The sequence below is a fragment of the Ambystoma mexicanum genome, chromosome 6p (genome assembly GCF_040938575.1).
Source record: "Ambystoma mexicanum isolate Mex_15411 chromosome 6p, UKY_AmexF1_1, whole genome shotgun sequence".
Classification (NCBI taxonomy): domain Eukaryota; kingdom Metazoa; phylum Chordata; class Amphibia; order Caudata; family Ambystomatidae; genus Ambystoma; species Ambystoma mexicanum.
Genome location: NC_090935.1, coordinates 1528372898 through 1528399297, shown reverse-complemented (window position 1 = coordinate 1528399297; position 26400 = coordinate 1528372898). Strand labels below are relative to the sequence as shown.

The 26400-nt window shown below is 47.2% G+C and overlaps 1 protein-coding gene across 3 annotated transcripts in view; it reads left to right on the top strand.

Moving 5' to 3' along the window:
- The window catches only part of DGKQ (diacylglycerol kinase theta), a 1656676-nt gene that overhangs the window by 1612479 nt on the left and 17797 nt on the right, over positions 1 to 26400 (top strand). For all 3 annotated transcript variants that reach the window (XM_069626394.1, XM_069626396.1, XM_069626395.1), the window contains one exon: positions 1781 to 1933. In XM_069626394.1, coding sequence (XP_069482495.1) covers positions 1781 to 1933 — 153 coding nt within the window. The remainder of the gene's footprint in view (positions 1 to 1780; positions 1934 to 26400) is intronic.

The following is a 26400-nucleotide window of genomic DNA, read 5'->3' as shown; positions in this document are numbered from 1 at the left end:
TTCCCCTTTCTGTAATGGCCTGGCAGGCAATTAACAATGGTTTGGCGTGTTGCCCAGTGCAATTACCAGAGCTTTAAGATGAATTCTTAACCTTCCAGCCATCATTTATTTGTTTTGTCACCCTCTGAGTCGGATGGGTATGCCAAGACATGGGTCTTATGCCTGCTGGGCCCAAAGACCCAAGGTATACATCACTGATGATACCCAATGAGGCCAAAACATGGCTGGAGCTTCTTGTAGTTTTGTTTAGAAGTGTTTAAGCTGGACTGCCCCTTCTGTGGTGGGACCAAGCTAGATTTTCATATGGTCTTTCCCCTTTCTGTATTGACTTTGCAGGCTGAAGAATGATGGTAAAGAGCGTTGCTCAGAGCTATCCCAGAGGTTAAGTTTGATTAAACCTTCAAGCCATCAGCTCTTTTGTTTTACAAGTAAATAATATGCACACTAAATGTGCTTCAAATACATGCATACACACACCTCACTTTCCAAAGAAGCACTCAGAAAAGAAAATAAGGCACACAAACTGGCGAGTGAATGGGGAAATAGGAGAGGGACAGGGAGGTAAAACACGGGTTACATGAATGGTGGAGGAAAAGAGGAGTGGGACACATGGTTAGTGCCAGGGAAGATGGGGCAGATTTTTTTTATTTTAAAGCATTTTCCCGTTACTAAGGGAATAAGGAGTGTGAATTGGAAAAGCACTTTTTTGACCTCTCCTATAATTTGTGTTTCCCTGGATAAAACTTCCCAAAACAGTTTAGAGACGGGTGCATATTTTAATGGGAATTGTTTGTTTATTGAACAGCTCCAAAGATATTTGCACCTGAAATATTGCTTCTCTTATGGGGAGTGGAGCTTAACCATAACTAATGTTAAAAAAGGTAAATTAGTATGTTTTACTGAAAAAAGAAATTAAGTTAAGGTTACTGCTTAATGAAATGTAGTCTACAAACTTTGGAAAGGCCAACCATAAGGTTTAACCAATTATAAAACACTGAACATGAAACAAAGACAGCATTTTTAGAACCTTGCTCAGGCTCTTTTCTTTTGGATTGTTAATGTGAAAGTTATTTTTCGTATAATGCTGTTTATGTATGTATTTACTTATGAAAGTTGGTTATTGGTTGGTGTGAAATGTAGTATGAAGATGATAGAGACAGTGTTTTGTGAGATAGTTCTTTGTGTAAGTGTGAGTGTGTTGGGAAATGTAATGTGTATATTAAGACTAGTGTTCACATTATACGGTGTTTTTCGAATGTACTGTATATTTGATATGCTGTTGGGGTGTGTTGTAAAGATATACCTATGTGCTAATTTTACTTTGTTGATCTGTTACTTGTTAGGGTGAGTTGAGATTCAAACAATGCTGGTTTTATTTTATTTAGTGTATCATAATAGGTTAATTTAAATTAAGGTAGTGTATTGGTTATCTGTATTGACATGAATTGCCCACATATTTGGGGATTAACATATAAACTAAGAGTTTAGTGAATCATGCTTAACAAAGAGTTTAGTGTGTTGTGCTTTCTCCCAACTTGTATTCTGTGTTGATAATAGATGGCACATAATGCATGGATGGAAGTGGCGTTGCAGGCCAATGCCTCGTTCGCAGCTGTGGGGAAAGGTATAGTCAGCAATGCTACATAGCTTTGTTCGCTATTGTTTTTTGATGCTTTTGAAAATTAGTTGACAGTCCAGAGTGTCCAATACTGAGGAATAGGTATATGACTGTATACTATTAAACTGTTAATTCAGTGTTTGTCATCATGTTTTGGTGCAGGGTCAGGTGCAAAGTGGGCTGCGTTCAGGTATCCGAATTGCCCAAGGTTCGTACTTTCGTGTGACTATTCTGAAACCCATTGCTGTGCAAGTGGATGGAGAGCCGTGGCTTCAGCCTGCAGGCCAAATCATCATTTCTGCAGCAGGCCCAAAGGTAGGTTTTCTATGTCCATGAAATTGTATACACCCAGCATTGGAAGGCCAGTAGACTGATGTAGCTGTTCGAAAGCTCATGTTTTCATAATCATAGTGGAGGTGACAATGCCTATCATCTTCTTACTTAAACGAAGATAACGATGTTGGGTAATTTTATTAAATGATTATAGTTTTAGTAGTGGTATAGTGCATTCATTGATAGTATATATTCGTGCAAGCATATATTTAGTCCACTGAAGCCATGCTCAAAGCTAGTCTACTGTACAATTTCAACAAAGTTTGTTGAATGTCAATAATGTCAACAAGTTTTGGGCGAAAGAATCACTTGTTCGAGGAGAATAATTGGAAAAACAAACATTTATGTGTCAGAAATAAACAATGACAACATAATTTCAACGTTAATTCTCAGCTCTCTAACAAACATATATACACTATACAGAGGTTAATTTCTAATACACCTGTGTGGGGCTACGAACATGCATCAAGTTAACCTACAAAAATAACATTACACAGCCACGGTAGTTATGGTTAAGTTGCTGTTTCCATAGGAAGAGTACTTTTTGGGTGGCTTATAACTTTGCTCTCCCTGGATGAATCCTCACCAAACTTTGCAAAAAAAGTATATGGCCCAAAGTTTGGTGAGGTTTGGTCCAGGGGGGAAAAAGTTATAGGTGGGGGCCCAAAACGTCTTTTTTTCCCCATACACTGAATGGGGGAAAAACTTTGCGCACGCCTACAGCCGAAACCGCTGGACGGATTTTCACCAAATCTGGGGCAGGAGCTTGGTCCCAAAAGCATGCTTTTGTAAATTTGGTGCCAATCGGTCCAGTAGTTCTCTTTAAAACGACCAAAAAGTATGTCTCAAAAAATTAGTGATATCTATGTTCGCTCCGCGGTCACACTTCCCTGTTCACTCCGCGGACAAGATAACGATTGGCTAATGGGCTCGCGTCATGACCCTGGACACACGACGTGTCCGCCGATTGGCTGGAGTGAGGCGTGATCTGCGTCAGATTATTCGGATGCGCCGACATCTTGGATCCGCCGACAGCGTGCCGGCGAACAGAGGCGAAATGCAGTTTTGGGGAGTGTTTTGGTGTGTCAGAGTGCTTGGGGAGGTTTAGAGAGTAAGAGATGGGTGAAATACTGTATTTGTTTAGGCAGCAGGTGCTAATGATGTATTCGCCATGGCCGCGCTGTCCGGGATGTTTGTAATTACTGAAAATGAGCGGTCTCATAAGGATAGTATTTCTGTCCGTGCTATGCGCAGGCAAGTTGAAACTGTTCTAAGGACACGTGTGGTGTCAGCGGTCATTAAAATTGAGTACATGCCGCAGTTAACATTTTTGATTCTATGGGTGTGGTACTGAGTTAAAAGCCGCCATGGGTGTGATATGCTGTGGTGCTTGTGACCAGGGCCTAGAGTCTTGGGTACATGGCCTTAGGCCGTAGGCCACAGACCCAAGACTCTAGGCCCTGGCCACAACCACCGCAGCATATCACACCCATAGATTCAAAAACCAAAGTTGAAGTTTTAAGCCACTGTGGGTGTGATATGTTGCGGTGGTTGTGGCCAGGACCTAGAGTCTTGGGTCACGGCCGAAGGCCGTGCACCCAAAACTAAAGTTATAAGTACTGAAGTTATAAGCCACTATGGGTGTGATATGCTATAAGAAGTAAAATTATAAGCCACCATGGGTTTCATATACTGCAGTGGTTGTGGGCAGGACATAGCGTTTTGGGTGCATGGCCACAACCACCGCACCATATCACACCCATACATCACACCCATACATTTGAATATCTATCTGGTAGTTGTGGGCAGGTCGTACAGTCCTGGGTGCAAATTGAGTATATGCTGCAATTAAAATGTTTCATTGTATGGGTGTGGTAATGACTTATAAGCCACATGGGTGTGATATGCTGCGGTGGTTGTGGCCAGGGCCTAGAGTCTTCGGGTCATGCATCACACCCATAGAATCGAATATCTATGAGGTGGCTGTGGGCAGAGCCTAGAGTGTTGGGTGCAAATTGAGGATATACTGCAGTTAAAATGTTTCATTCTATGGTGTGACAATGAGTTATAAGCCACCATGGTTCTGATATGCTGCGGTGGTTGTGGCCAGGGCCTAGAGTCTTGGGTGCATGGCCGCAGGCCGAACATCACACCCATAAAATCGAATATCTATGAGGTGGCTGTGGGCAGAGCCTAGAGTGTTGGGTGCAAATTGAGTATATGCCGCAGTTAAAATGTTTCATTCTATGGGTGTGACAATGAGTTATAAGCCACCGTGGTTCTGATATGCTGCAGTGGTTGTGGCCAGGGCCTAGAGTCTTGGGTGCATGGCTGCAGGCCGTAGGCAGTAGGCCATACACCAAAGACTCTAGGCCCTGGCCACAACCACTGCTGCATATGACACTCATAGATACACCCATAGAATTGAATATCTATCAGGTGGTTGTGGGCAGGGCCTAGAGTCTTGGGTGCATGGTCAAAGGCCATGCACCCAAGACCGAAGTTCTAAGCACTGAAGTTATAAGCCACCACGGGTTTCATATACTGTGGTGGTTGTGTCCAGGACCTAGAGTCTTGGGTGCATGGCCAAAGGCCATGCACACAAGACCAGGCAAGTTATAAGCCACAATGGGTGTAATATGTTGCAGTGGTTTTGGCGAGGACCTACAGTCTTGGATACATGGCTGAAGGCCATGCACACAAGAGCAAAGTTATAAGCAGTGCAGATATAAGCAGTGAAGTTGCTTTTCACAAGAAGTGGATCTTCTTGAGAGTTTATAGTGAACCTCACCATTCCAGCGCAGTAGTCCAAGTGCATTATTACCCAAGACCAAAGTTATAAGCGCTGATGTTATAAACTATCATGGATTTCATAAACTGTAGTGGTTGTAAGTACTGAAGTTATAAGCCAGCATGGGTTTTATATATTGTCGTGGTTGTGGGCAGGATGTAGCGTCTTGGGTGCATGGCCGAAGGTGCAAATTGAGTATATGCCACAGTTAAAATGTTTCATTCACCCAAGACCAAAGTTCTAAGTACTGAATTTATAAGCCACAATGGGTGTGATATTCTGCGGTGGTTGTGGCTAGGACCTAGAGTCCTGGGTGCATGGATGAAGGACGTAGGCTGTAGGCTATACATCCAAGACTCTAGGCCCTGGCCACAACCACCGCACCATATTACAGCTATAGATCACACGTATAGATTTGAATATGTATGAAATGTTTGAAAATATACTTACTGTTTCATTTGTTGAGATTCGATATTTTTTTACATGACTTAAGTACTTGGAGGAAATATTCTTTTTCAATTTCTGTGATAAAAGAAAAGAGCATGTTAGTGTATGTATTTTATAAAGACTTATTACATTGCATAATAGACATTTTAGCTTTTTTCGACCCTCATATTTATTTTACAAACCAGTGTAGTGTGCATTTTGCTCAGTTTCTGTGTTTGTTTTTCAAATCATTGGGTCTGGGGGGAAAAAACCCTTTTTTGTTATGCTACACACTATGTGTTTGTTTCATTTGAGTGTTCACTTGTTGTTTCTGGTTAATGTTCTATCTGTTGGCTTGTTGCACATTTTTAGTTAGATACCCGTTGGTGTATTCTAACTGTCTATTTTATGTTACACTTCAGTGCCATTCATTTATCTGTGTGGTTGTTATACAATGTTGGGCCAGTTAGATACCTGTTGGCGTATTCTAACTGTTTATAGTATTTATATTGCATTTTTGTTAATGTTGAAGTACAGATTAGTTATTAAATTTTGGCTTTAAGAAGATTAAATAAGCGTTTGTAAGATTTGCTGGTAATCTCTGCTTTAGAGTAATGCTACTATCATTACATTCGAACCATCCACATTTCTTTTTAATATATGCCGTGTAGTGACCTACATTGATTGTGGCTCCTGCGTGGTAGATTATACCTATTGTTGTGAAGGTTTTCTTACCAAGTGACACTTTACCGTGTGTGACTCCAGTCAGCTTGCAGTTGTTTTTGGTACCATCTGCATTGTAACGTAGAAGCATTAGTATTATGAAGTTACTATGTGTTTGTATCAGTAAGGTGGAGCGATTATCTGAATTACAGATAGTACATAATCTGCCATGGTTTGCATTTTGTACAAGTTGCTGAAATGGAATGGATTCACAATTAGGTATGGATACATACACAAATCGCTCATTAGGGATTTGTTCCTGTGTGACATTGTTGCAGAGAGTGCATGTATGTTTCCACATGTATGAAATCTGGAAGATTTCATTTATAGGTATGTTTTTTTTTCAAGTACTTGTAGTAAGTGCATTAGACATTCTTGTGGATCTTCTTGTGAGTTTATAGTGAACCTCACCATTCCAGCACAGAAGTCCAATTCTTGTCTTATTCCGTGAACACTATACGTGTTGTCAGGATTGTTTGTTGCTGTTCTATGAAGGACTAACATTTGCAAACACAATTGGTCTGTACTGTGTAAGTATACGTTGTTAACAATTGGTGGCAATTGAAATAGAATATTCATTGCTACATTTGCATAGCAACTTACACCAGTTAAATTTGAAAATTTGAATGGACCACATAGTTCTGTGTCCGAGTGATTTTTTTCAGAGTTTGTGTTCCTTCTTTGAAGAAGCACCTGATTTACTTTCACTAATAGGTTCTTCTTTGGATGTGGTAATTGATGAAGTGTTACCTCTTTTACTCTCTTTGAAGGATTTGCAGTCAGATTCTGTTGCATTTAGGTTTGAATTAGTTTTTTTTTTACGTTTTCCTTTTTGTGGAACAGGATATGATTTCAGATGGGGGTGTATAGTGAACATAGTCTATTGTATTCTAAAAAGCAAGGAATACCAGCGTTCACTTTACTTGCATCAAATTTAATTAGAAATAGACCGTCAAGTGTACGTAAGCGTGATAGTGCTACGGAGCTCCTTCTTTAAAGACTCTGTTTCCAATATCTATCAATGCTTTGTCTAGGGTAAGACCTTGGGATTTATGAATGGTGACTGCATATGCAAGAGTTAGAGAAAATTGTTCTCTACGTAAATACATGTCTTTGAAGAGAAGGAATCGAGCTGTTGAGCGCCCTATCCTTTTTACTTCTGAAAGTTTGTCAAAGAGAGAATATTGACAAACTGAATGTTGTTGTCACGTGGGTATGTTTGAAAGCCAACAACTGTACGCAGTGCCCCATTAACTAGTCCTTGCTCCACGTCCAGGTTACGTTTAAGCATTACTCTACAATTTAAGGATCATTTTAATATTTTTTCCAACCCAGCTGTGTTGGAGATTAAATTTTCTAAGGTATTTAGTCTTGTTGTGGCTTGCTGACACATGGGTAGAGTCATACCATGTGCGTCCAGTTTTTCTCTGGAGCAAATTTCAATTATTGGTTGCATTTCTTTTTTTAACATTGTTTCATTGAATTTGGAACAGCTTGCAAGAGTTGGCATTAAGGCCATACAATTGACATATTTGTGCGCTAATTGTTCCATAACATCAGTAGCACATGCGTTATCGCCATAAAGCGCAATGATGTGTCGGGTTTTCAATATTGCTTGTGCTTCTTGAGATAGTACACCAACTCTAATACTTTTTAAAATGTTGGCGTAAGTGAGGTCTGCAGATTGACGCATGTTTTCTGTTAATTTTCTGTATTGGAAATGTTGCCAAAGGTTGACATTTCCTATGCTGCCAACAGTTTTACGGCAGAGTTTGTGTCCTTAGGTTTTAAAAATATGTTCACCTTTCACTGGTGTCAATTGCAGAAGATCTCCGAAAACAATAATGTGTTTTCCTGCAAAGAGTTATTTGTAGTTTGTTTTAAGTACTTCTTGCAATCTGAGGTGAATCAAAGCCAGCATTAGGTTGGAGACCATGCCACTTCATCTATTAGTAGCATTTTCATTTGTTTTAATACTCTGCGTAGTTCCATTGCAGCTTCTGTAGAAAGTTTGTAATAGTCTAATTTGTTTTGGTGTTCTACTGGAAGGAGTAGTAATCGGTGTAAAGTGACACCACCTATGTTGTAGGCAGCTAAACCTGTGGGGGCAGTTACAACAGCTGACAGTTTGTTGTTTGTCAATTGTTGAAGGAACTTGCTGATGATTTTGATTAAGAATGTTTTGCCTGAATCAGCTTCACCACTGAAGTACAGCAGTATAGGTTTGTAATTTTGGCAGGTGCATTCTTTATTTTCATGTTGTACGCCATGTGCAATTTCTTTTGTTACTTCTTCAGAAATGATGCACTGGTCTTTGTTAAGTTTTGATTGTAGTACAGTTAAGTCTTCTGTATCTTCTTCATAGTGACACATGGTGTTTTCTGCTTCAGTCATAGCTAATTCTGCCTCATTTGCTATTAGTGGCTGTCCCAGTGGTTCTTGGCTTCCTGTTAGAGAATGTTGACTACTGTCGGGAGTGTCCTTATCTAGTTGTGCCTGGAGTTCTTCTTTGTGTTGCTGTTCATTGTGCAACATTGTTTTGTAGTGCGTAAAGTTCACATCGGTGATAGTGCTTTCATTTGCTTTGAAAGCGTCTTCATAGCAGTCAGAGTTATCTAGTATCTCTTCTTCTTTTCTCCATGCTTTAAAAAGTTGTAGCATGTAATATAGTTCTTTCTGTTGAGGGGTTTTTAATGACAATTTGACATGATTAATTGAGCTTCGTTTGGTAAGTTTCACTAAGCTGCCTTCACAATCTGTCGCTCTATACCTACCTTTGCTTTCATCAGGTTTTATATTATTTTTGTATGCAAAGGTTTTGGGCTATGTGGTATAGACACATAGTTTTCAAAGTGGTACTCCTGGTCCGGTAGTATGTATCTAGTAAATTGTTTTTCAAAATTTCTTGGCTGTTGGGATAATTTTTGGCTATTGTTTCTATGTCCTCATATGATTTGAGAACTCTTGTTTCTAGATTTAGCAGGACCAAGAATTAGCCATACTATATTTTCAGATTTTCCATACAAAGCAGTACCGGTTAAACGATCTGCGGCTTCATAGGCGCCACATTCTCTAGGAGAGAGCATTTTTATGCCTACCCTGTACAATTTCTTAGATAGTGTTTTATCTGATGATGGGTGATTCCAGAGGTCTTGCAGCTCTGTTTTTTCTGCTTTTGTTAAGTAGGCTGTGACATATCGTGCAACTGCAGTGGAATTGTCTGCAATGTACTGCACATCTATGTTTCCATTCCATAAGAGGGCAATGATTGGATTGTAATCATTGATATATTTTGATTCTTCTGTTCTTTTTATGTAATATGTGTTCTTACGTGATGTACCTTTAACACTATATCGAACTGAAGACATGAAGTTGTTCACTTTACCTGTTTCTATAACTGGTCTAGGGAAACCAAACTGGCATTTGGTGTAGTATTTCCCTTTGTTTTTGTATTTGCGACGACCATATTTTCCACATTTGTGTCTTTGAAATTGTACAGTTTGTCCCTGATGGTCACTATGTGTCGTTTGTGAAGGGATTTCACAAGTGACATATTTTTGGATGAACTGCAAAACAGTGGCATCACTGTCCTGACCAAATTTAGGTGCACCTTTAATCCATAAAAGCATGTGGATATATGGTGCTCCTCTGGCTTGGTATTTTTTTCTCCAAAAGAAGTGTTGCACTTCTCCAAGTGGAGGAACAGTTTTATTACAAATAAAGTGTAGCATAGCAATGAAACGATGGTGGAAATATCTTGAAACATTAACAGGATCTAGAGAGCAAAGTTCTCCAGGTATTAGTATATCTATGTTGCTTTTTTGTTGTTGTTTGATATGCGTAGGAAATCATGTAAATCTTCCCATGCATATTCTGCACAACTTAATGTAACAAACCAAGTGGGTGGTCCAAGGTTTCTGATCATACAACGTACATCTCCGTGACGTCGGAACCAGTATTCTTTCGTACCAAGCATGTTTCCAAACAGATTAGTTATGCTTGATTGTAAAACGTCATCTTTTTCTTGAACTTTTTGAATTATTTGCGTAGCTGACATATTTTGAAAGTGGGTTCCAGATTTCAATATGTGTGCAACTCCGTAACATAGGGTTGCTAGTTCACTTTCAAAGAGTAGGTGGAATATGTATTCCACATTTTTTCTAAATCTGGGATATTCAGAATACATTCGTAATGAGCAGTATTCTGATGCTGTTATCTGAGTGGGTCTATCATCGTATCTTCCTCCTTTGCTAGTAGGAAATAGTAGTGGAAAAGCATGTGCTTCTATACTTTTTTCCCATATGCTCATTGGTGACCCTTTGGTTTGTCACATTTGGCAAGTTTCTAGTGCATCATATATCCTCTCATTAGAGTGCAATGGATGAATTGGATAATGGTCCAAAAGATTGGATACTGCAGCAGGATCCAGAAGTTCAAATTGACCCATAGCTGATGACTCTTGAATTATTTCAGTTCTTAAGCTTTCTTCAATATTTATTTCTTTGTAGTATTCATTATTGTCTTTCAGATATTGCAAGGCATGTCTAACTTTATGTAAGTCCACGAGTTGTTGCCAAATTTTTTTGTCCTTTGTTGGTACACCATTTACTGAGACAATTAAAGAATGCTCTATTGGACGTTGCACTCTTAGAGTGTGCACATTTTCTGTCAGATCTAATGGCAAATAAACTGCTTTGCCACAAATGCCTTTCACCAATTCAGTGGGAGGTAATGTTGCTGTTTTTGGCTGAAGGCCTATTATTGCTTGAAATGGGTGTACTGTTTGAATTAAGATGCTCTCATAGACATTGGCAGGGTAATTCATGGAATTTTGCACAAAAGTGGCGCACGCGGATGGCGCACAGTGTTCCCGTGCGATAGACTGCGCCAGCCGCGTGCGATAAAATCCATTTCATCACACAGCGTATTCATGGATTTTAGCCTCCAAAACCAGCCATGGCGCAGAGTGGCGCAGCGACCCTGCAGCAGCGCCAGTTACGCCCCCAAGAATGCCCTCATGCAAGGAAAATCCATCAAAACTCCCAATTCAGTGCAAAGGGCTGCGCTAACCCTGGACGAGTTTACAGGGCTGCCAAACAGCAAACGCCAAGCAGGGAAAGTGTATTTCAGGGGTGCGCAGAAGTTTCACACGTGATTGTGCTGGGTACGTGTATTTCAGGGGTGCGCGGGAAGTGCCACACGTGATTTCAGCAGGGTACGTGCATTTCGGGGTGCGCGGGAAGTTCCACACACGATTGGGCTGAGTATGTGTATTTCAGGGGTGCGCGGGAAGTTTCACACACGATTGTGCCGGGTACGTGTATTTCAGGAGTGCGCGGGAAGTTTCACACGTGATTGTGCTGGGTACGTGTATTTCAGGGGTGCGCGGGAAGTGCCACACGCAATTTCAGCAGGGTACATGCATTTCTGGGTGCGTGGGAAGTCCCACACGCGATCGGGCCGAGTACGTGTATTTCAGGGGTGCGCGGGAAGTTTCACACGCGATTGTGCCGGGTACGTGTATTTCAGGGGTTTCGGGAAGTTACACACGCGATTGTGCTGGGTACATGTATTTCAGGGGTGCGCGGGAAGTGCCACACGCGATTTCAGCAGGGTACGTGCATTTCGGGGTGCGCGGGAAGTTCCACACGCGATTGGGCTGGGTACGTGTATTTCAGGGGTGCGCGGGAAGTTTCACACGCGATTGGGCTGGGTACGTGTATTTCAGGGGTGCGCGGGAAGTGCCACACGCAATTCGAGCAGGGTACGTGCATTTCGGGGTGCGCGGGAAGTTCCACACGCGATTGGGCTGGGTACGTGTATTTCAGGGGTGCGCGGGAAGTTTCACACGCGATTGTGCCGGGTACGTGTATTTCAGGGGTGCGCGGGAAGTTTCACACGCGATTGTGCTGGGTACGTGTATTTCAGGGGTGCGCAGGAAGTGCCACACGCGATTTCAGCAGGGTACGTGCCTTTCGGGGTGCGCGGGAAGTTCCACACGCGATTGGGCTGGGTACATGTATTTCAGGGGTTCGTGGGAAGTGCCACACGCGATTGTGCCGGGTCCGTGTATTTCAGGGGTGCGCGGGAAGTACCACACGTGATTGTACTGGGTACGTGTATTTCAGGGGTGCGCGGGAAGTACCACACGTGATTGTACTGGGTACGTGTATTTCAGGGGTGCGCGGGAAGTGCCACACGAGATTTCAGCAGGGTACGTGTATTTCAGGGGTGCGCGGGAAGTTTCACACGAGACTGGGCCTGGGAGAGCAGGCTACGTGTATTCCTGTGGTGGGCGGGAAGATTTACACGGTCGCCTACAACGCGCCAAAAAAGACGGTCCATTCCGGAAACACGTACACCAGCATGAAGCCGGCGTACGTCGACCCGCAGGAAGCAGGCGTACATCAACACGCGCAGCATAAAAGTGCGCGCAAACAACAAACAAGCTCATACGCCAGGATGAACATACCGTTCCTAGCAGCAGTGGCTGTGGGATACCGCAGGAGGTGGAGGAGGATAGTCAGGGCCAGAATCTTCACACCCAGAACCAGCCTTTTTGGGATGCCTGATGACCAGGTGTATGGGAGGTACAGGTTTCCACCTCATATAATACTCGACCTGGTCAGTGAGTGGGAGGATGACCTCACATCACCCACCCTCTGCTCCCAAGCACTCACCCCCCTAGAGAAGGTCCTCAATGTACTGCACTTCTTGGCTACCGGATCATTTCAGCAGACAAGTGCCATAGTGGGGGGGGGGTGTCACAGGCCACGCAGTCACGGTGCCTACACCAGGTGTTGGCCATCATCACTGCACTCCCATCAGTCCGCAGGCACATATACCTGCCCAGAACACCGGCAGAAAGGCAGGCTGCCGCCCAGGATTTCTATGGGGTGGCACAATTCCCCAAAGTGCTAGGTGCCATTGATTGCACCCATGTGGCTCAACGTCCCCCCAGGGCATCTGAGAACATCTATAGAAACCGCAAGCACTGGCATTCCATCAACGTCCAGGTAGTATGTGATGCCAAGGGAATCATCACCTCAGTATATGCCAACTATCGAGGGTAGACCCACGACAGCTTCATTTACAGAATGTCAACCCTAAACCGGGACATGGAAGCTGGGCGGCATGGTGATGCATGGCTGCTTGGTGAGTATAAATGCCACTGCACATGCATGCATGTCAGATACAGAGTAATGTCACTACCCCACTAATGATACCCATCACCACCTCCCCGGGGGACAGTGCCTACCCTCTGAGCACCCACATGATGAGGCCAATTCGGAACCCCATCACGCCTCCCCAGGTAAGATACAACACAGCCCATATTGCAACCCGGGGCATAGTGGAGCGCACATTCGGAGTGCTCTAGTCACGCTTTCGCTCCCTTGACCGTTCTGGCGGGCAGCTGTTATACGCTCCACCAGTAGTGTGCAGGATCATAGTGGCAGCATGTGTCCTTCGCAATGTTGCAACACGCCGGGGCCTGGCTGTGGACATGGTGGTGCACCAACATCCGCAACCACATGCACGCCCGCTGCGCATGGGAGGGGAAAGGGCACGGGGTGAGGCAGCCCGTACGCAGCTGGTGGCTAATTACTTCACATAGAAATCACAACCCTGTGGAGTGCACACAGCCCTGGCACATACCATCTGACAATCAATGATGCCTCAATCAGACAATGATGATGAATGAAGAGACAGTCACAACCATAGCAGCCTGAGATTGTTCACCTGGAAGTGTTACAATGTGTGCATCCCTACCTACACAAACACCACCAATGCAGTGTCATCAAAAGACACACTTCTATGCAGCAAAAATGAATACCCACTTGCAAAATACAACATGAGAACAGTGCCATGTCACCCAACCCCTCCCCGGCACCGCCACACAATACACCATGGCATGTCATGCAATGTGAGATCAAACAAAGTAATCCCCACAACATGACACAAGTGTCAGAAAGTTCAGTGTCCCTAATGGAAACTGGCCACACATGAAATGCTCACAGTAATGCAGGACCAACAACACACATGAGCAAATATTTAGCAATAATACAAATCAGCTACACAACCTCAAGTCTACCATAAACATGACAGTACGAATTTCAAAAAATGTGTAGTCTCACTACCTGATAATGCACGCACTTTGACCACTTCCAACTGTACAGTGTTGGCGCCACGCAAAAGTGTAGGTGCACTGCTTACAACATGGACTCCATCTCCAAAGTAGATGGCCTTGTAAAGAAATGAGGAATGGACCTGCAAATCAGGAGGATGAGATGGATGCAGAGGCACATATCAATACGCCATGCAGTGTACAATACAACAACAATATGCACTAGGAATGTATACACAGTATTGACTACAGACTGACCACACAGCACATGGCAGTCCAAAGTCACTGTGTAAGTCAATGTCACTTGGGCACACCCTTTGCAAGCCCATGGAAACGAGAAGCAGGAGGGGTGTGTGTCTCAACAAAACCAAGCATCTAGCCCAGCCACAATACAGCGGATGCCCACGGGAGCCACACAAGGCAACACACTGAAAAAAAATTCAAAATTCAAAAATCAAAAATGGCCATGTATGGGCCGGGGGGGGCACCCAGGAGGTCCGAGGACAGGGTGCACACCAAAACCCACCTGTGTGGATTCTGCGGAAAAAAAACACCTCCATGGGCTCATGGCCTGCACGGCTACCCTATTGTGGGAGAATCGCTGCTGTCGCTCTCCCCACCCTCTGCAGCTGCATCAGGAGGTGGTGGCACTATGGGAGGCAGCCCACGCAAAGCCCTAGTCTGGTCCTCCATGGCAGCAAGCATGCAGGTGTGGAAGGTCTGGTTCTGGAGGATAATCGTGCGGAGGTCCCCATGCAACAACTCACGGGATGCCCGGACCTCCTCCCGAGTTGCCTGCATCTCAGCTGAGAGAGTACGTGTGAGACGCCCCAGCTGCTGTTCTGTCCTCGTGTCAGTTGAAGCCTCAAGCTCAACAAGAGTCACCCTGAGGTGACGGAGTTCCACCCTCAGGGCTTCCCTCTGTCCCTGGGACTCTATAGAAATGGCTTCCCGCAGAGTCTCCAGTGCCGCCCGTCTGTCCCTGTTGTATGCCAACATATCCTCCCTGTGTGACTGGCAAATGGAGTCTGTTGCCTGCTGTAGTTGCTCCATCAGCCTTTCTTGGGGGACAATGGAAGTGGCCACCCTATCCATGGCCTGATCCATCATCTCAGCTGATACTGCCTGTTGGTTTGCCATACCGTATATGGATTGCTCCCATGCGGTATTACCAGGTGGCGTACGGCCACCGCATCAGCGGGCACCACACCTGTCTGGGGCAAGGTGAACTGCGCCTTGCTGTGCCGGCACTGCCTGAGGCTGCAGGACTGCATTCCCCCTCTGATCTGCTCAGGAACAGGATCAGATGTTGCAGAGTGTGACCCTGCATCCGTAACCACCAAAAGCGGACCTACCAACACTGATATCCCCATTGAGGGTTCTACCCCTGGTGCAGGTGGGTCGGACAGAACAGAATCCCTCACAGAAACACTTACTTGCGACCGCACATAGGTCTCATCATCTGAATCGACACCTGAATAGAGCTCGGGGGAGGTGCACCCAGAGTCACCCCTTGAGAGAATGGTCTGCAGCAAGTGTGGGTTCTCACCCACCACCACACCACGTCCCTCACTGGTGCCCGGTCGGCCCTGAGACCCCTCCTGGGTCTGCACCATCTCCACAACCCCAGCAGTAGCAAGTGTGTCATCCCCTGCAAAGACATGAAAGAAAAGAAATGGGGACAGGCATTAGCACCATGGCACACAATTAGGGCTGAGAAGCAACAGAACCAGTACTCAATCGACACATGTCCCACATGATTAAAAACCCTCACATGCATGCACTGTCACTGCGTATGAAGGGGAGGCAAATGGCACACATTGATGACACCAAGATGGAGGATCAACACATTTGCTGCATGCTGGCTAGCAGTGCCATCACACATTGGCCTGTGATTGGCATGTCCAATACACATACATGACACATGCCATCACACAGATGGCATGTACCATAAGCATGTCACACATGTGACAATAGGCCTGAGAAATGCCTAGTGAAAGTGGTGGAATGCAAACAATCAGCCTGAATGAACACAGAAAAATATGCAACAATGTGGTGGCAAGATGACACTTCAAGGGCAATTGGCGTGATGTTGGGCTAAATGTCTACTGTTGCCAGAAGGGATACTGCAATACCCAAATCCTGGTGCGCAGAATGTATTGGATAAAGCACATGGGTGACCCAAACCACTCAGGCACACACACCCTCACCTGGCACTCAATCAGAAGCCCTCACACACACACCATGCACATGGATGACACACGCATGCATGTGCACTCACCGGACAATGCCTCGTAATCTGGCAGGTCTCCCACGCCTTGGATCTGTTCCTCCGTGATGTAGGTCCCAGCAACATAATCATGTGGAGTGAGTTCAATGTCCTCTGCTGGAGACCCACCTCCAGTCACTAGAGTAGCTGCATGACTTGAGGCCAGCTTTTTCTTTGCCCTGCGCTTCAGGTCATTCCAGGGCTTGTAGCAATCATTAGCTGTGCACCTCACGATTCCAAGGGCACTTATGATGTCCGCAATCGTCTGCCAGTGTGCCTGACGTTGAGCAGGTGTCGTCTTGCACCCTTCAGTAATCAACATTTCCCGGTCATGTGCTGACACATACTCCACAAGTGCATCACGTTCGGCCTCACTGAAGCTAGGCTTCCTCGAGGTGCCAGACTGTGTAGCCGTGTCTGGGGCATCAGCCTGTACTGGACGAGCACTCTTCCTCTTCCACTTGGAAGGTGGTGGGGATCCTGAGTGTCCTACGCCGCTCTGGACACTAGGGGCAGGAGCCCCGGTGGACTGTGTACTAGGAGTGTGGGAATGAACACTGAGCATGGGACTTGGTGCAGGCATTAGCTGAAGTGTGATGTAGTCAGCGCGAACTTCAGCAGGATGGACTGGGACCGACACTGTCCTGGCTGGGTGAGTGAGAGCTGGGGTGGATGGAGCCGCAGCTGCCCCTGCAGCCTCCACACCCTGCCTACTTGGGGCAGCAGAGGACATAGCTGCCCCTGATCCACGTGGCCTGGTGACACCAACGTGCACCGCCACACGTGGCCTAGACCTGCTGACCTGGAAGTCAGCCTGGGAGTCACCCTGTGCCAGGTCTGGTGCCACAATGGGCTGGTCCAACAAGGGCTGAGCAGGGGTGGTGTCAGCCACGTTACCCTCAACCGGGGGGGGCATGGGTGTCCCTGACTGGTCCTCCACACATGGGGGGCTAGGGGCACCCTGCAAGTCTTAGCCACGCCCCCTACCGTATCCACCACGCCCACCTCTTGAGGCTCGGCCACCATTGCCACCCTTACCGCGCGCTCGCCTCCCAACCATGGCACTGATGTTGTGCGTATGGGAGTTGCAGTAAACTATTGTCCTGGGCAATTGGGGGTCAAAGGGGTAGGGTACTAGATGGAATTCGTACCCCAGTGCTCTAGCAAGGCTGTATGTGAACCCTGGGGAAAGATGACAGGTCACGCAATGCACCGGCACCCCAAGAAAGGGAAATAACGTGCACGCAACCCCTTCTAGACCACGTGCGTGGAAAAATAAACCTGCACTACGCTGTGGCACCCGGAAACACAAAAATGAATGTATGCGTGTCACACGCAGCCTAGAATGACCTCTGACACACGGTGCAAGCACAGATGTTAAATACGTGCGCGGCTCACCGTCTGCCTGGAAAAATAGCGTGAAAAAGACGCGCGTGTGCACGCTGGCAACACCCCCGCCAAAAGAAGAATTGTACGCTGTCTGAGGAGACAGGACAACAGAAGAAGTGTACGCTGTTTGGGGAAACAGGCCCAGAAAAAAGACAAAAATAGAAAAAGCTGTCAGAGGTAACGGGGAGTACGAACTTGAAACGCCGTGAAGTAAATCGCGTGTGAACCGACAAGAAGTACAGATTTCACCCACTCGCTCTCCACAAAAAGCACGTACAAGGAAATGGCGTCCTACACGTGCCTTTTAAACATGCCCACACGTCCAGCGTCACTTCCGCGTGTACGCGCTAAGGCCCTATCCTCCAATTACACGAGCTGACACTCTGATGTGCAGTGATTGGACGTGTAACATGCACCCGTTGTACCGGGTAACGCCCGCGCACGCATGTCACAGACGCGCATACGCGCTGAGGCCCTTTCCACCAATTACACGCTTTGACACTCGGACGTGCTTATTTTTTCCACACGCCATGGAAAACGCCCATGCGTGTAACATCATAGACGCGCCTACATGCTGGTGGCCTTTGGGCCATTGAATTCGCGTTCGTGTGCTGACACGCTTACGCGCTAAGGGCCTTTCCTCGAATTACACACAGACGTGCTGGATTTTCACGTGCCAAATCACTCTGTATCAAGCTGGCCACGCTCCTGCCCAGAAGGCCGAATTACTGCCCCCCAGATCCCCGAGCACGCTCCCACCTGCCATCTGCTGCTGCCTGACTGCCTGCTGCCCACGTGCCCTGCCATTTGCTGCCTGCACATCAGCCACGGGTGCTGTTGCTGTGGCCACCCCTGCTGGAACGGAAGACTCCCGACTGGGATTCCATCGCTCCACAGCCCAGCCCCAGGACCCAGTTGCCCACCCACTCCTGCCTCTGGGGTTGCCATGTCGGGCACTACACCATCTGGCAGCACTGGCAACCCCCAGCCAGAGAGGCAGAGGGGCACCAGCTTCACTGCCACCGAAGTTGGTGTCCTGGTGGAGCTAGTCCTGAGGCAGTATGATGCCCTCTTCGGAAGTTTGCGTGCCGACAAGGAAGGACGGACTCGGATCTGGACGGACATCATGACTGCCATCAACGCGGAGGGGGTGGCAGTCCGACAATTCCATCATGTCAAGAAGCGCTGGGAGGACTTCAGGTCCAGGACCCAGAACAAGGCCCGGCGCTTCTTGAAGGCAGCGGATGCTAAGGGGCGCCGGGGGCCACTTGTCGGAAGATCAGATGAGGGTCCTGGAACGCATATCCCCAGCGCTCCACATCCAGGTCCTTGAGAGGCAGACCCGTCTGGAGTCGAGCGGTAAGTGTACATGCATACTGATTGGAAGCTGTGCGTGTGGTGGTGTGCCAGTAGTGTGCAGGTTGCACATGTGGTTTTATGGGGCCAAGTATGGGGGTGTGTGTGTATAGGGCCGTGAGGCTAACACATGCGAGGGCTCTCATGTGTGAGACATGGATGGTGCTTGTGTGTGTAGGCTTGCATGCCAAATGCAGATGTGTGTGCACACATGTTTGAATGAATGTGTATGTAAGTAGTCATGGTCGTGATGTCACACATGGATGTTGGTTTCAGCTGCATGTATCTGCACCGTGTACATGTGCATGTGTGTGTATTTGACAAGGGTGCAACAGTGATGCAACATGGATGCATGTGACACCGGGATGTGGAAGACTGATTGGCAGATGTGACATGGATGCCGATCGTAACACTGCGACAGTTGGCGCAGGTGTACACATGCATGCAAGTTTGGTGGTGTGTGTGCTTGTGTAGTCCACTCCCTGTGTTGAATGTGATGTCTGGCTCACCTTTGCCTGCTCAAGCTGTTGTATGTGTATGGATGGTGCTGGCTGTTGCGATATGGCTGTGGTATAGCTCATGTGTGCGAGTTGAAATGACATGTGTGTTGGTGATTGTGATGCCATGTCTGAGGTTTGCCAATGCCACTCATGTACCACTGTCATGTGTGTATGAGTCCATTGTACAGTGCCCTGATGCCTGTGTTTTATTTCTCCCTGTCTGCAGCGTCAACTGATGAAGAGGGCGGAGAAGGTGCTGTGGAGCACAGCGGCAGGGATCGCACCGCCAGCTGGAGACGCAAGGCCCGGCTCCCCTCCCAGGTTGTCATCTCATCGGGGAGTGAGGAGTCCGGTGCCGCGTCCCAGGCTGCAGCTGCCGAGGGGAGGTCCAAGAGGCAGAGGTCGGAGTTGGACTCCTCGGCAGCAGAAGGGGCAGCTGGGACCCCACAGGGCCCAACGGGGGAAGATGGCAATATAGGCATCCAGGTTGGTGGGGGGTTTGGTGGAGGAGGAGGCCGTGCAAGCGACAGAGACGGGGTCTGGAGGTGGGGATTCCACTGGTGCTAGTGGTGCAGTGCAGGACCAGGGACAGGAGGCAGCACAGGCCGCCGCGGAGGTGCCTGTGTGCAATCCTGTCCCTGATCCTGTCACTGCATCATCTTGCACCAGCAGGGATGCCTACGTCTAGACCCGTTTTCAGGCAGGGGATGAGCTTACAACAACTGACCTTCCTCTGCCTGCGGACGTGGCTATACAGGTACGGATTGAGCCTGTCCTGACTGGTGTGGCGTTGCGTCAACAGGCCATGCGAGGTGACCTGCAGTCTTTTCGTGAGGAGACTGCACGTCATCTCGAATGGCTCGTTGACCGCGTTGGCCTACTGGGACGGGTCACCCAGGCCGGATTCCTCCGTTTGCTGGAGCTTGTTCCGAACCCCTCCTCAACTGAACACCCTATGCGCCAGTCATCCTTCGTGCCATCTTTCCACCCATTTGTCACCTGGGTGCCCTGTGGAGCTGCCTCTGACCGTGCAGCCAGGCTGGTGGAGGACACATCCCTGCCACAGTCGGGAGTCGGACGTCCAGCAGGGGTGGCCACATCATTGACTGCACCCCAGCCGGAGGAGGATGTGCAGGCAGCAGGAGCATGGGCACGGGCACAGCAGCAGCAGCAACGAGGTGGGAGCCATGGTGGCTCAGGGCCCTTGACATCGGAGGGGCAGGCATCGGCCGGAGGGCAGGAGGACCCAGGATGGGAAGTGTCTTCCGTGAGGCAGCGGTTGGGCCACGCCATAGATGCGGAGCGGCAGCGGGCGGAAGAGGCACGGCTCACAATGGTCAGGGCGGAGAACTCCATGCGGAGGGCCCTGAGGCGGGCCGAGTGCCTCGAGGCAATCCGTAGGGAGTTGGAGGACAACATGTCATCGTCCCTGTGGACCCTCGGGGCCATGGAAGAGGACCGCCTCCGGGACATTGAGCAGGAGTTCGATGATGCCCTGGCCCGGAACATCCAGAAGTGAGCCATCGGACTAGCCCGCTGCCCTTTTAAATAGTTCTTTGGGGTTAAGTTTCCTTTTGTGTTTTTCTTTTTTGGGGCGGTTGGACAATGCCCAAACTTCTTGTATATAGTTCTTCATTAGGTAGGGTTTTATTTCATAGGTTTCATTTTAAGTATTGGGCACATGGACCCTGGATGTTCACTTTGTAAATAGTTTGACAATGGATTTGGATTATTAATTTTTTTTTTCATGGATCAATGTTTTTTTATTATTTTTGCACCTTGGATTGCTTTTCTCAGACTAACACTTTGGAGGCTTGCTTTTGGATTGCTTTTCATTTGGATTTCATGCATCTTTTTCATTTATTGGACATGCAGGATTTCATTTCAAATTTCCATTTTCTTCTGTTCCATTTCATTCCCTTGTTTTTCTGTTTAATACATTATCATTTGGTACTTAAATGTGTGGTATTCTCTCTTTGGTTTCATGCATGTCACAATGTGTGTTTTATCATTCACATGCTCTCATTGTGTGGGTTTGACGGATAAATGTGGATGTGCAGACTAGCCATTTGGGATGCATCATGTGGTGGTGATTTCTTGGTGGGGTGGATGTCATATCTGGTAGTGTGTTCGGACTGGGGTGGCGTGGGGGGTGTATTGAGGGGGCATGGGGACCATGATTGTGGATCGTCATGAGGTGTTGGGGGACATGTGTGTGGGCCTGCTGGCAGGTGCCCTGCGCTGCTGGGGGGTGGGGGTGCAGGGGGACATGAGTGGGGGCCTGCTGGCAGGTGCCCTGCACTGCTGGGGGGTGGGGGTGCAAGGGGACATGTGTGGGACATGGGTGGGGGCCTGCTGCCAGGTGCCCTGCACTGCTGGGGGGGTGGGGGTGCAAGGGGAAATGTGTGGGACATGAGTGGGGGCCTGCTGGCAGGTGCCCTGCACTGCTGGGGCGTGGGTGTGCAGGGGGACATGTGTGGGACATGAGTGGGGGCCTGCTGGCAGGTGCCCTGCACTGCTGGGGGGTGGGGGTGCAGGGGGACATGTGTGGGACATGAGTGGGGGCCTGGTGGAGGGTGCCCTGCACTGCTGGGGGGTGGGGGTGCAGGGGGACATGAGTGGGGGCCTGCTGGCAGGTGCCCTGCACTGCTGGGGGGTGGGGGTGCAGGGGGACATGTGTGGGACATGAGTGGGGGCCTGGTGGAGGGTGCCCCTGACTTCTGGGGGTGGGGGTGCAGGGGGACATGAGTGGGGGCCTGGTGGAGGGTGCCCCTGACTGCTGGGAGGTGGGGGTGCAGGGGGACATGAGTGGGGGCCTGCTGGCAGGTGGCCTGCACTGCTGGGGGGTGGGGGTGCTGGGAGACATGTGTGGGAAATGAGTGGGGGCCTGGTGGAGGGTGCCCTGCACTGCTGGGGGGTGGGGGTGCAGTGGGACATGTGTGGGACATGAGTGGGGGCCTGGTGGAGGGTGCCCCTGGATTCTGGGGGGTGGGGGTGCTGGGAGACATGCATTGGTGATCAGTAGTGCAAGGTGACATGTGGGTTGGCTGGGGGGCATGGCCATGGTGGATTTGATGCCTCCGGGACATGACCAGGGGTGCAGGGTAGTCCCCTGTGGTGTGGGCTTCCTGCAGGGGCCGTGGAGGGTGTAGAGGGAACACCTGGGAGGACCCACATGGCCAATTCACGTGTAGTACTCCCCGGCCCCCCGAAATACACGTACCCTGCTGAAATCGCATGTGGAACTTCCCGCACACCCCGGAATACACGTAGCCTGCTGTATTCGCGTGTGGAACTTCCCGCGCACTCCGGAATACACGTACCCTGCTGAAATTGCGTGTGGAACTTCCCGCGCACCCCGGAATACACGTACCCTGCTGAAATCGCGTGTGGAACTTCCCGCGCACCCCGGAATACACGTAGCCTGCTGTATTCACGTGTGGAACTTCCCGCGCACCACAAAATACACATACCCTGCTGAATTTGCGTGTGGAACTTCCCGCGCACCCCGAAGTACACGTACCCTGCTGTGATCGCGTGTGGAACTTCACGCGCACCACGAAATACACGTACCCTGCTGAATTCGCGTGTGGAACTTCAAGCGCACCTTGAGATACACGTACCCTGCTGCATTTGCGTGTGACACTTCACGCGCACCCCGAAATACACGTACCCAGGCCAATCGCGTGTGAAACTTCTCGCGCACCCCTGAAATACACGTACCCAGGCCTATCGCGTGTGAAACTTCTCGTGCACCCCTGAAATACACGTACCCCGCTCCCCCAGGCCCGATCGCGTGTAAAACTTCCCGCGCACCCACAAAATACACGCACACGCTATTATTCACACAACGGGTATCCGTGTTTGTCGCGTACCCCTTTGCACGTCATTTGTCCTACAGGGCCACAGTATGGGACTTTCATCAGAGCTGTGTATACGTGCTTTTTGTTAGCGCACATTTTGGCGCACATTTTTTGCATGCGCAGGGACACTTCCGCCTGCTTTCGTGTGGCAGACGTGTATGGGCCTGTGCGCGTCTTTGCCCGTGCGCTGGTTTGCCCTATTCGATTCCATGAATATGTGTTGTAGGCGAGCGTGTGGGCGTTCCGCGCACTTGCCTCATGTACTTCCCCGTGACGCCCATATTTTCACGAGTTGTTCCCCATTCCGCGTGTCACGCCCCGTGTTCCGCCTACTTTTGTTATGTGCGCCGCGCTATGTGCGATTTCGCTGTGGCCGTGGCGCACGCCGTTAGATGACCTGAGCGCCGGTGTGCACCGCGCACTTTTTCAGCGCACATCCAATATTTTTCTCGCGCACGGACTTCCATGAATCGATGTGCGCTGGTTTCCCTGCGATTTTCGCACTTGCACTGCGATTTTCGCTCTTTCACTGCGAATCGCACGTTTTCGCATGCTTGCGCCGAAATTTTCGCCGCACATTAATTCCATGAATCGGCCTGTGAGTTGTTGCACGGGTTTTCGTAGTGGGAATAATTCCAAGTTATTTGTGATAGCATGTGAAGGAGTTTGGTTGTTGTCAAGTTTTGTAGTGCAGTAACTGCAACATATTAAGGGTTCACTTATTTCATATTTGTTTTTGCTAAAAGGTAGAGAGCTAATTCAAACCATTTGGAATCTTCATTGTCTTCTATTTTGTATGTCACGTCTATAGTTTTTGTGTTACTTTTTTTTAAAAGTTCTGCGGCAACACACACACACATGGTTTGGTACTTCAGCGGATGTACTTTTAAATTTTAGTATTTCTTTTTTGTATGTGTGTAATAGAAGGTTGCAATATGCAGAATTTTTGCTAGTCTGTTCTAAAGCTATTGCATTTTGTAAGTGGCTTTCACTCCAAAATATTTTCTCTGGATACAGTCGATTTCTTCTTGTAGGTATTTGGGTGTACCATGCAGAAGAGTGTTATTTAAATTGGCTAGTTCTAAAGCTGGACTTTTGGCATAGTACAGTTTATAGACTAGATTTCTTACATTTGAATGATGTGTTGATATCATTTTGATATCATGGAAGGTACTTTTGCACATAGGTCCTGAAATGCAGGCTAATGAATGTCCTTGTAGTCCTGTGTATTTGCGCACTGGACAGGTATCCATATTTTGCAGCACTTTCATTTTGATTGTGTCTTTACCTTTCACATACTGATTGAGGAACTGGCGTAAAGATTTGAAAGATTTGTTGGGAATGTTACACATTGACGTGCACGGCCATTTGTATACTGGACGTTCTGGTTCAGTCAAATAGAGAGGTAATTCTGAGTTTTCTGGGGATACTTTTATAAGCAGTGTTTCTTGTTCCATGATGGTATTATTGATTTTTTCATATCCTCGTCCACTGCTATGGATGGCAATTGTGTTTGTTTGATTTTGTTTGTATGCTTCTTCATTATAATATGGTTCTGTGGTCATCGTGTGACTCCATTCACCTCCACAAATATTTAAGAAGTTATTTTTGTTGACATTCCGTTTATTGAGAAGTTTCTTTTGTAATTTAGTACTTAGTTTTGTTAGTGGTTTCATCCTGTTTAAAACAAAAATAAATAACTTCCTTTTGAGAAGGATTGCACTGTCTATGAGAGCTTCTAGAATTAATTTTCTACGGTAGGTTTTAAGGGTTGTGGATGATTTCGCTCCTCTTCTTATTAGATTCTGAAGAACTCTGTGTCGGAACATTTTTGCTAAAATACTTTTTTTACTATGGTTTCTTGGTTGTATATGAGGATTTATAGGAGCAGTGTTAGCAGTAGTGGTAGCCGAATTCTTGTTAAGCATTTTCTGTTTCGTGCCACATTTTGATAGAGGAGGCAAAGTTTCTGTAGTTGAAGCTTCTTTTGTTTCGCTAAATGATTGCATTAGCTGTTTTGTTTCAACGTTTTGTGCAAACTCTGGTAGAGATGGATGCTTACTTTGGACACTTTTATTTTCATTTGCTCTATTTCTGCGTTCCTTTCTATGGACTTGCTTTTTGGTAGGGATACTTTGGGGTCTGTTGAAACAAAAGAAGGTATGGGTTGGTTTGTTTTACAATGTATGTGTGCTGTGTGCATGCATGCATGTATGAGTTTGATGGGGAAGATGTTTGTGGTGGTTTGTGAATGTGCATTGGGCAGTTAAAATGAGTTGGTAAGGCTATTTTTCTGTTTGTATGTTACTACACTGTGCTTCAGATGAGAGTAGAAAGTGAGCTAGTGTTGAGGAGAAGCATTAATAGTAAACATAATGGTATACAATTAAAACAGGTATTTGTTTTGTAGTACTAACATTCTAAGGCTTGTGTATATTTGTGTTCCAAAAAATTGTAAAAGGAAGAATTTAGTAATGTTGTGTGTTTATAGCAGTGATGTTAATGTACACGTTCATTTTTATGCTTTTGTGGAAGTATTCCCTTTTGATATCTCAACACAGTGTATGCGTGCATTTCATTTGACTATGTGCAGCCTTTATATGTTATTTGCAGTATGTTAGTTCAACCTGCTTCGCAAATGAGTACAATTTTAAGTTCATGAAATTCCCTTGTTTTTTTGCAGCTGTGTTGTAGATAGCAGAGAGGTTTGGAAGTGATAGGTCATTATAGTAGATGGGAAAAATTTGAATACTTTCATATTATAAGTAAGCATGCGAAAAATCGGGAGCACCTGAGAGGGAGATGTCACCACAGCAATCGGGAACGTTTATTTTTCTCATACGATCGCAATGGGAGTAGCATTAATTTAGGCAGAAGACGGTAAAAAATTGTGACATTTTTTAATGAAAAATCAAGTTTTGTGCGTAAATCAGGAGGGTTGGTACGTATGTATAGGTTTTGCGGGAGATAGTAAGAAGTAGTGTGATTTTTCAATGGAAAATCGTGA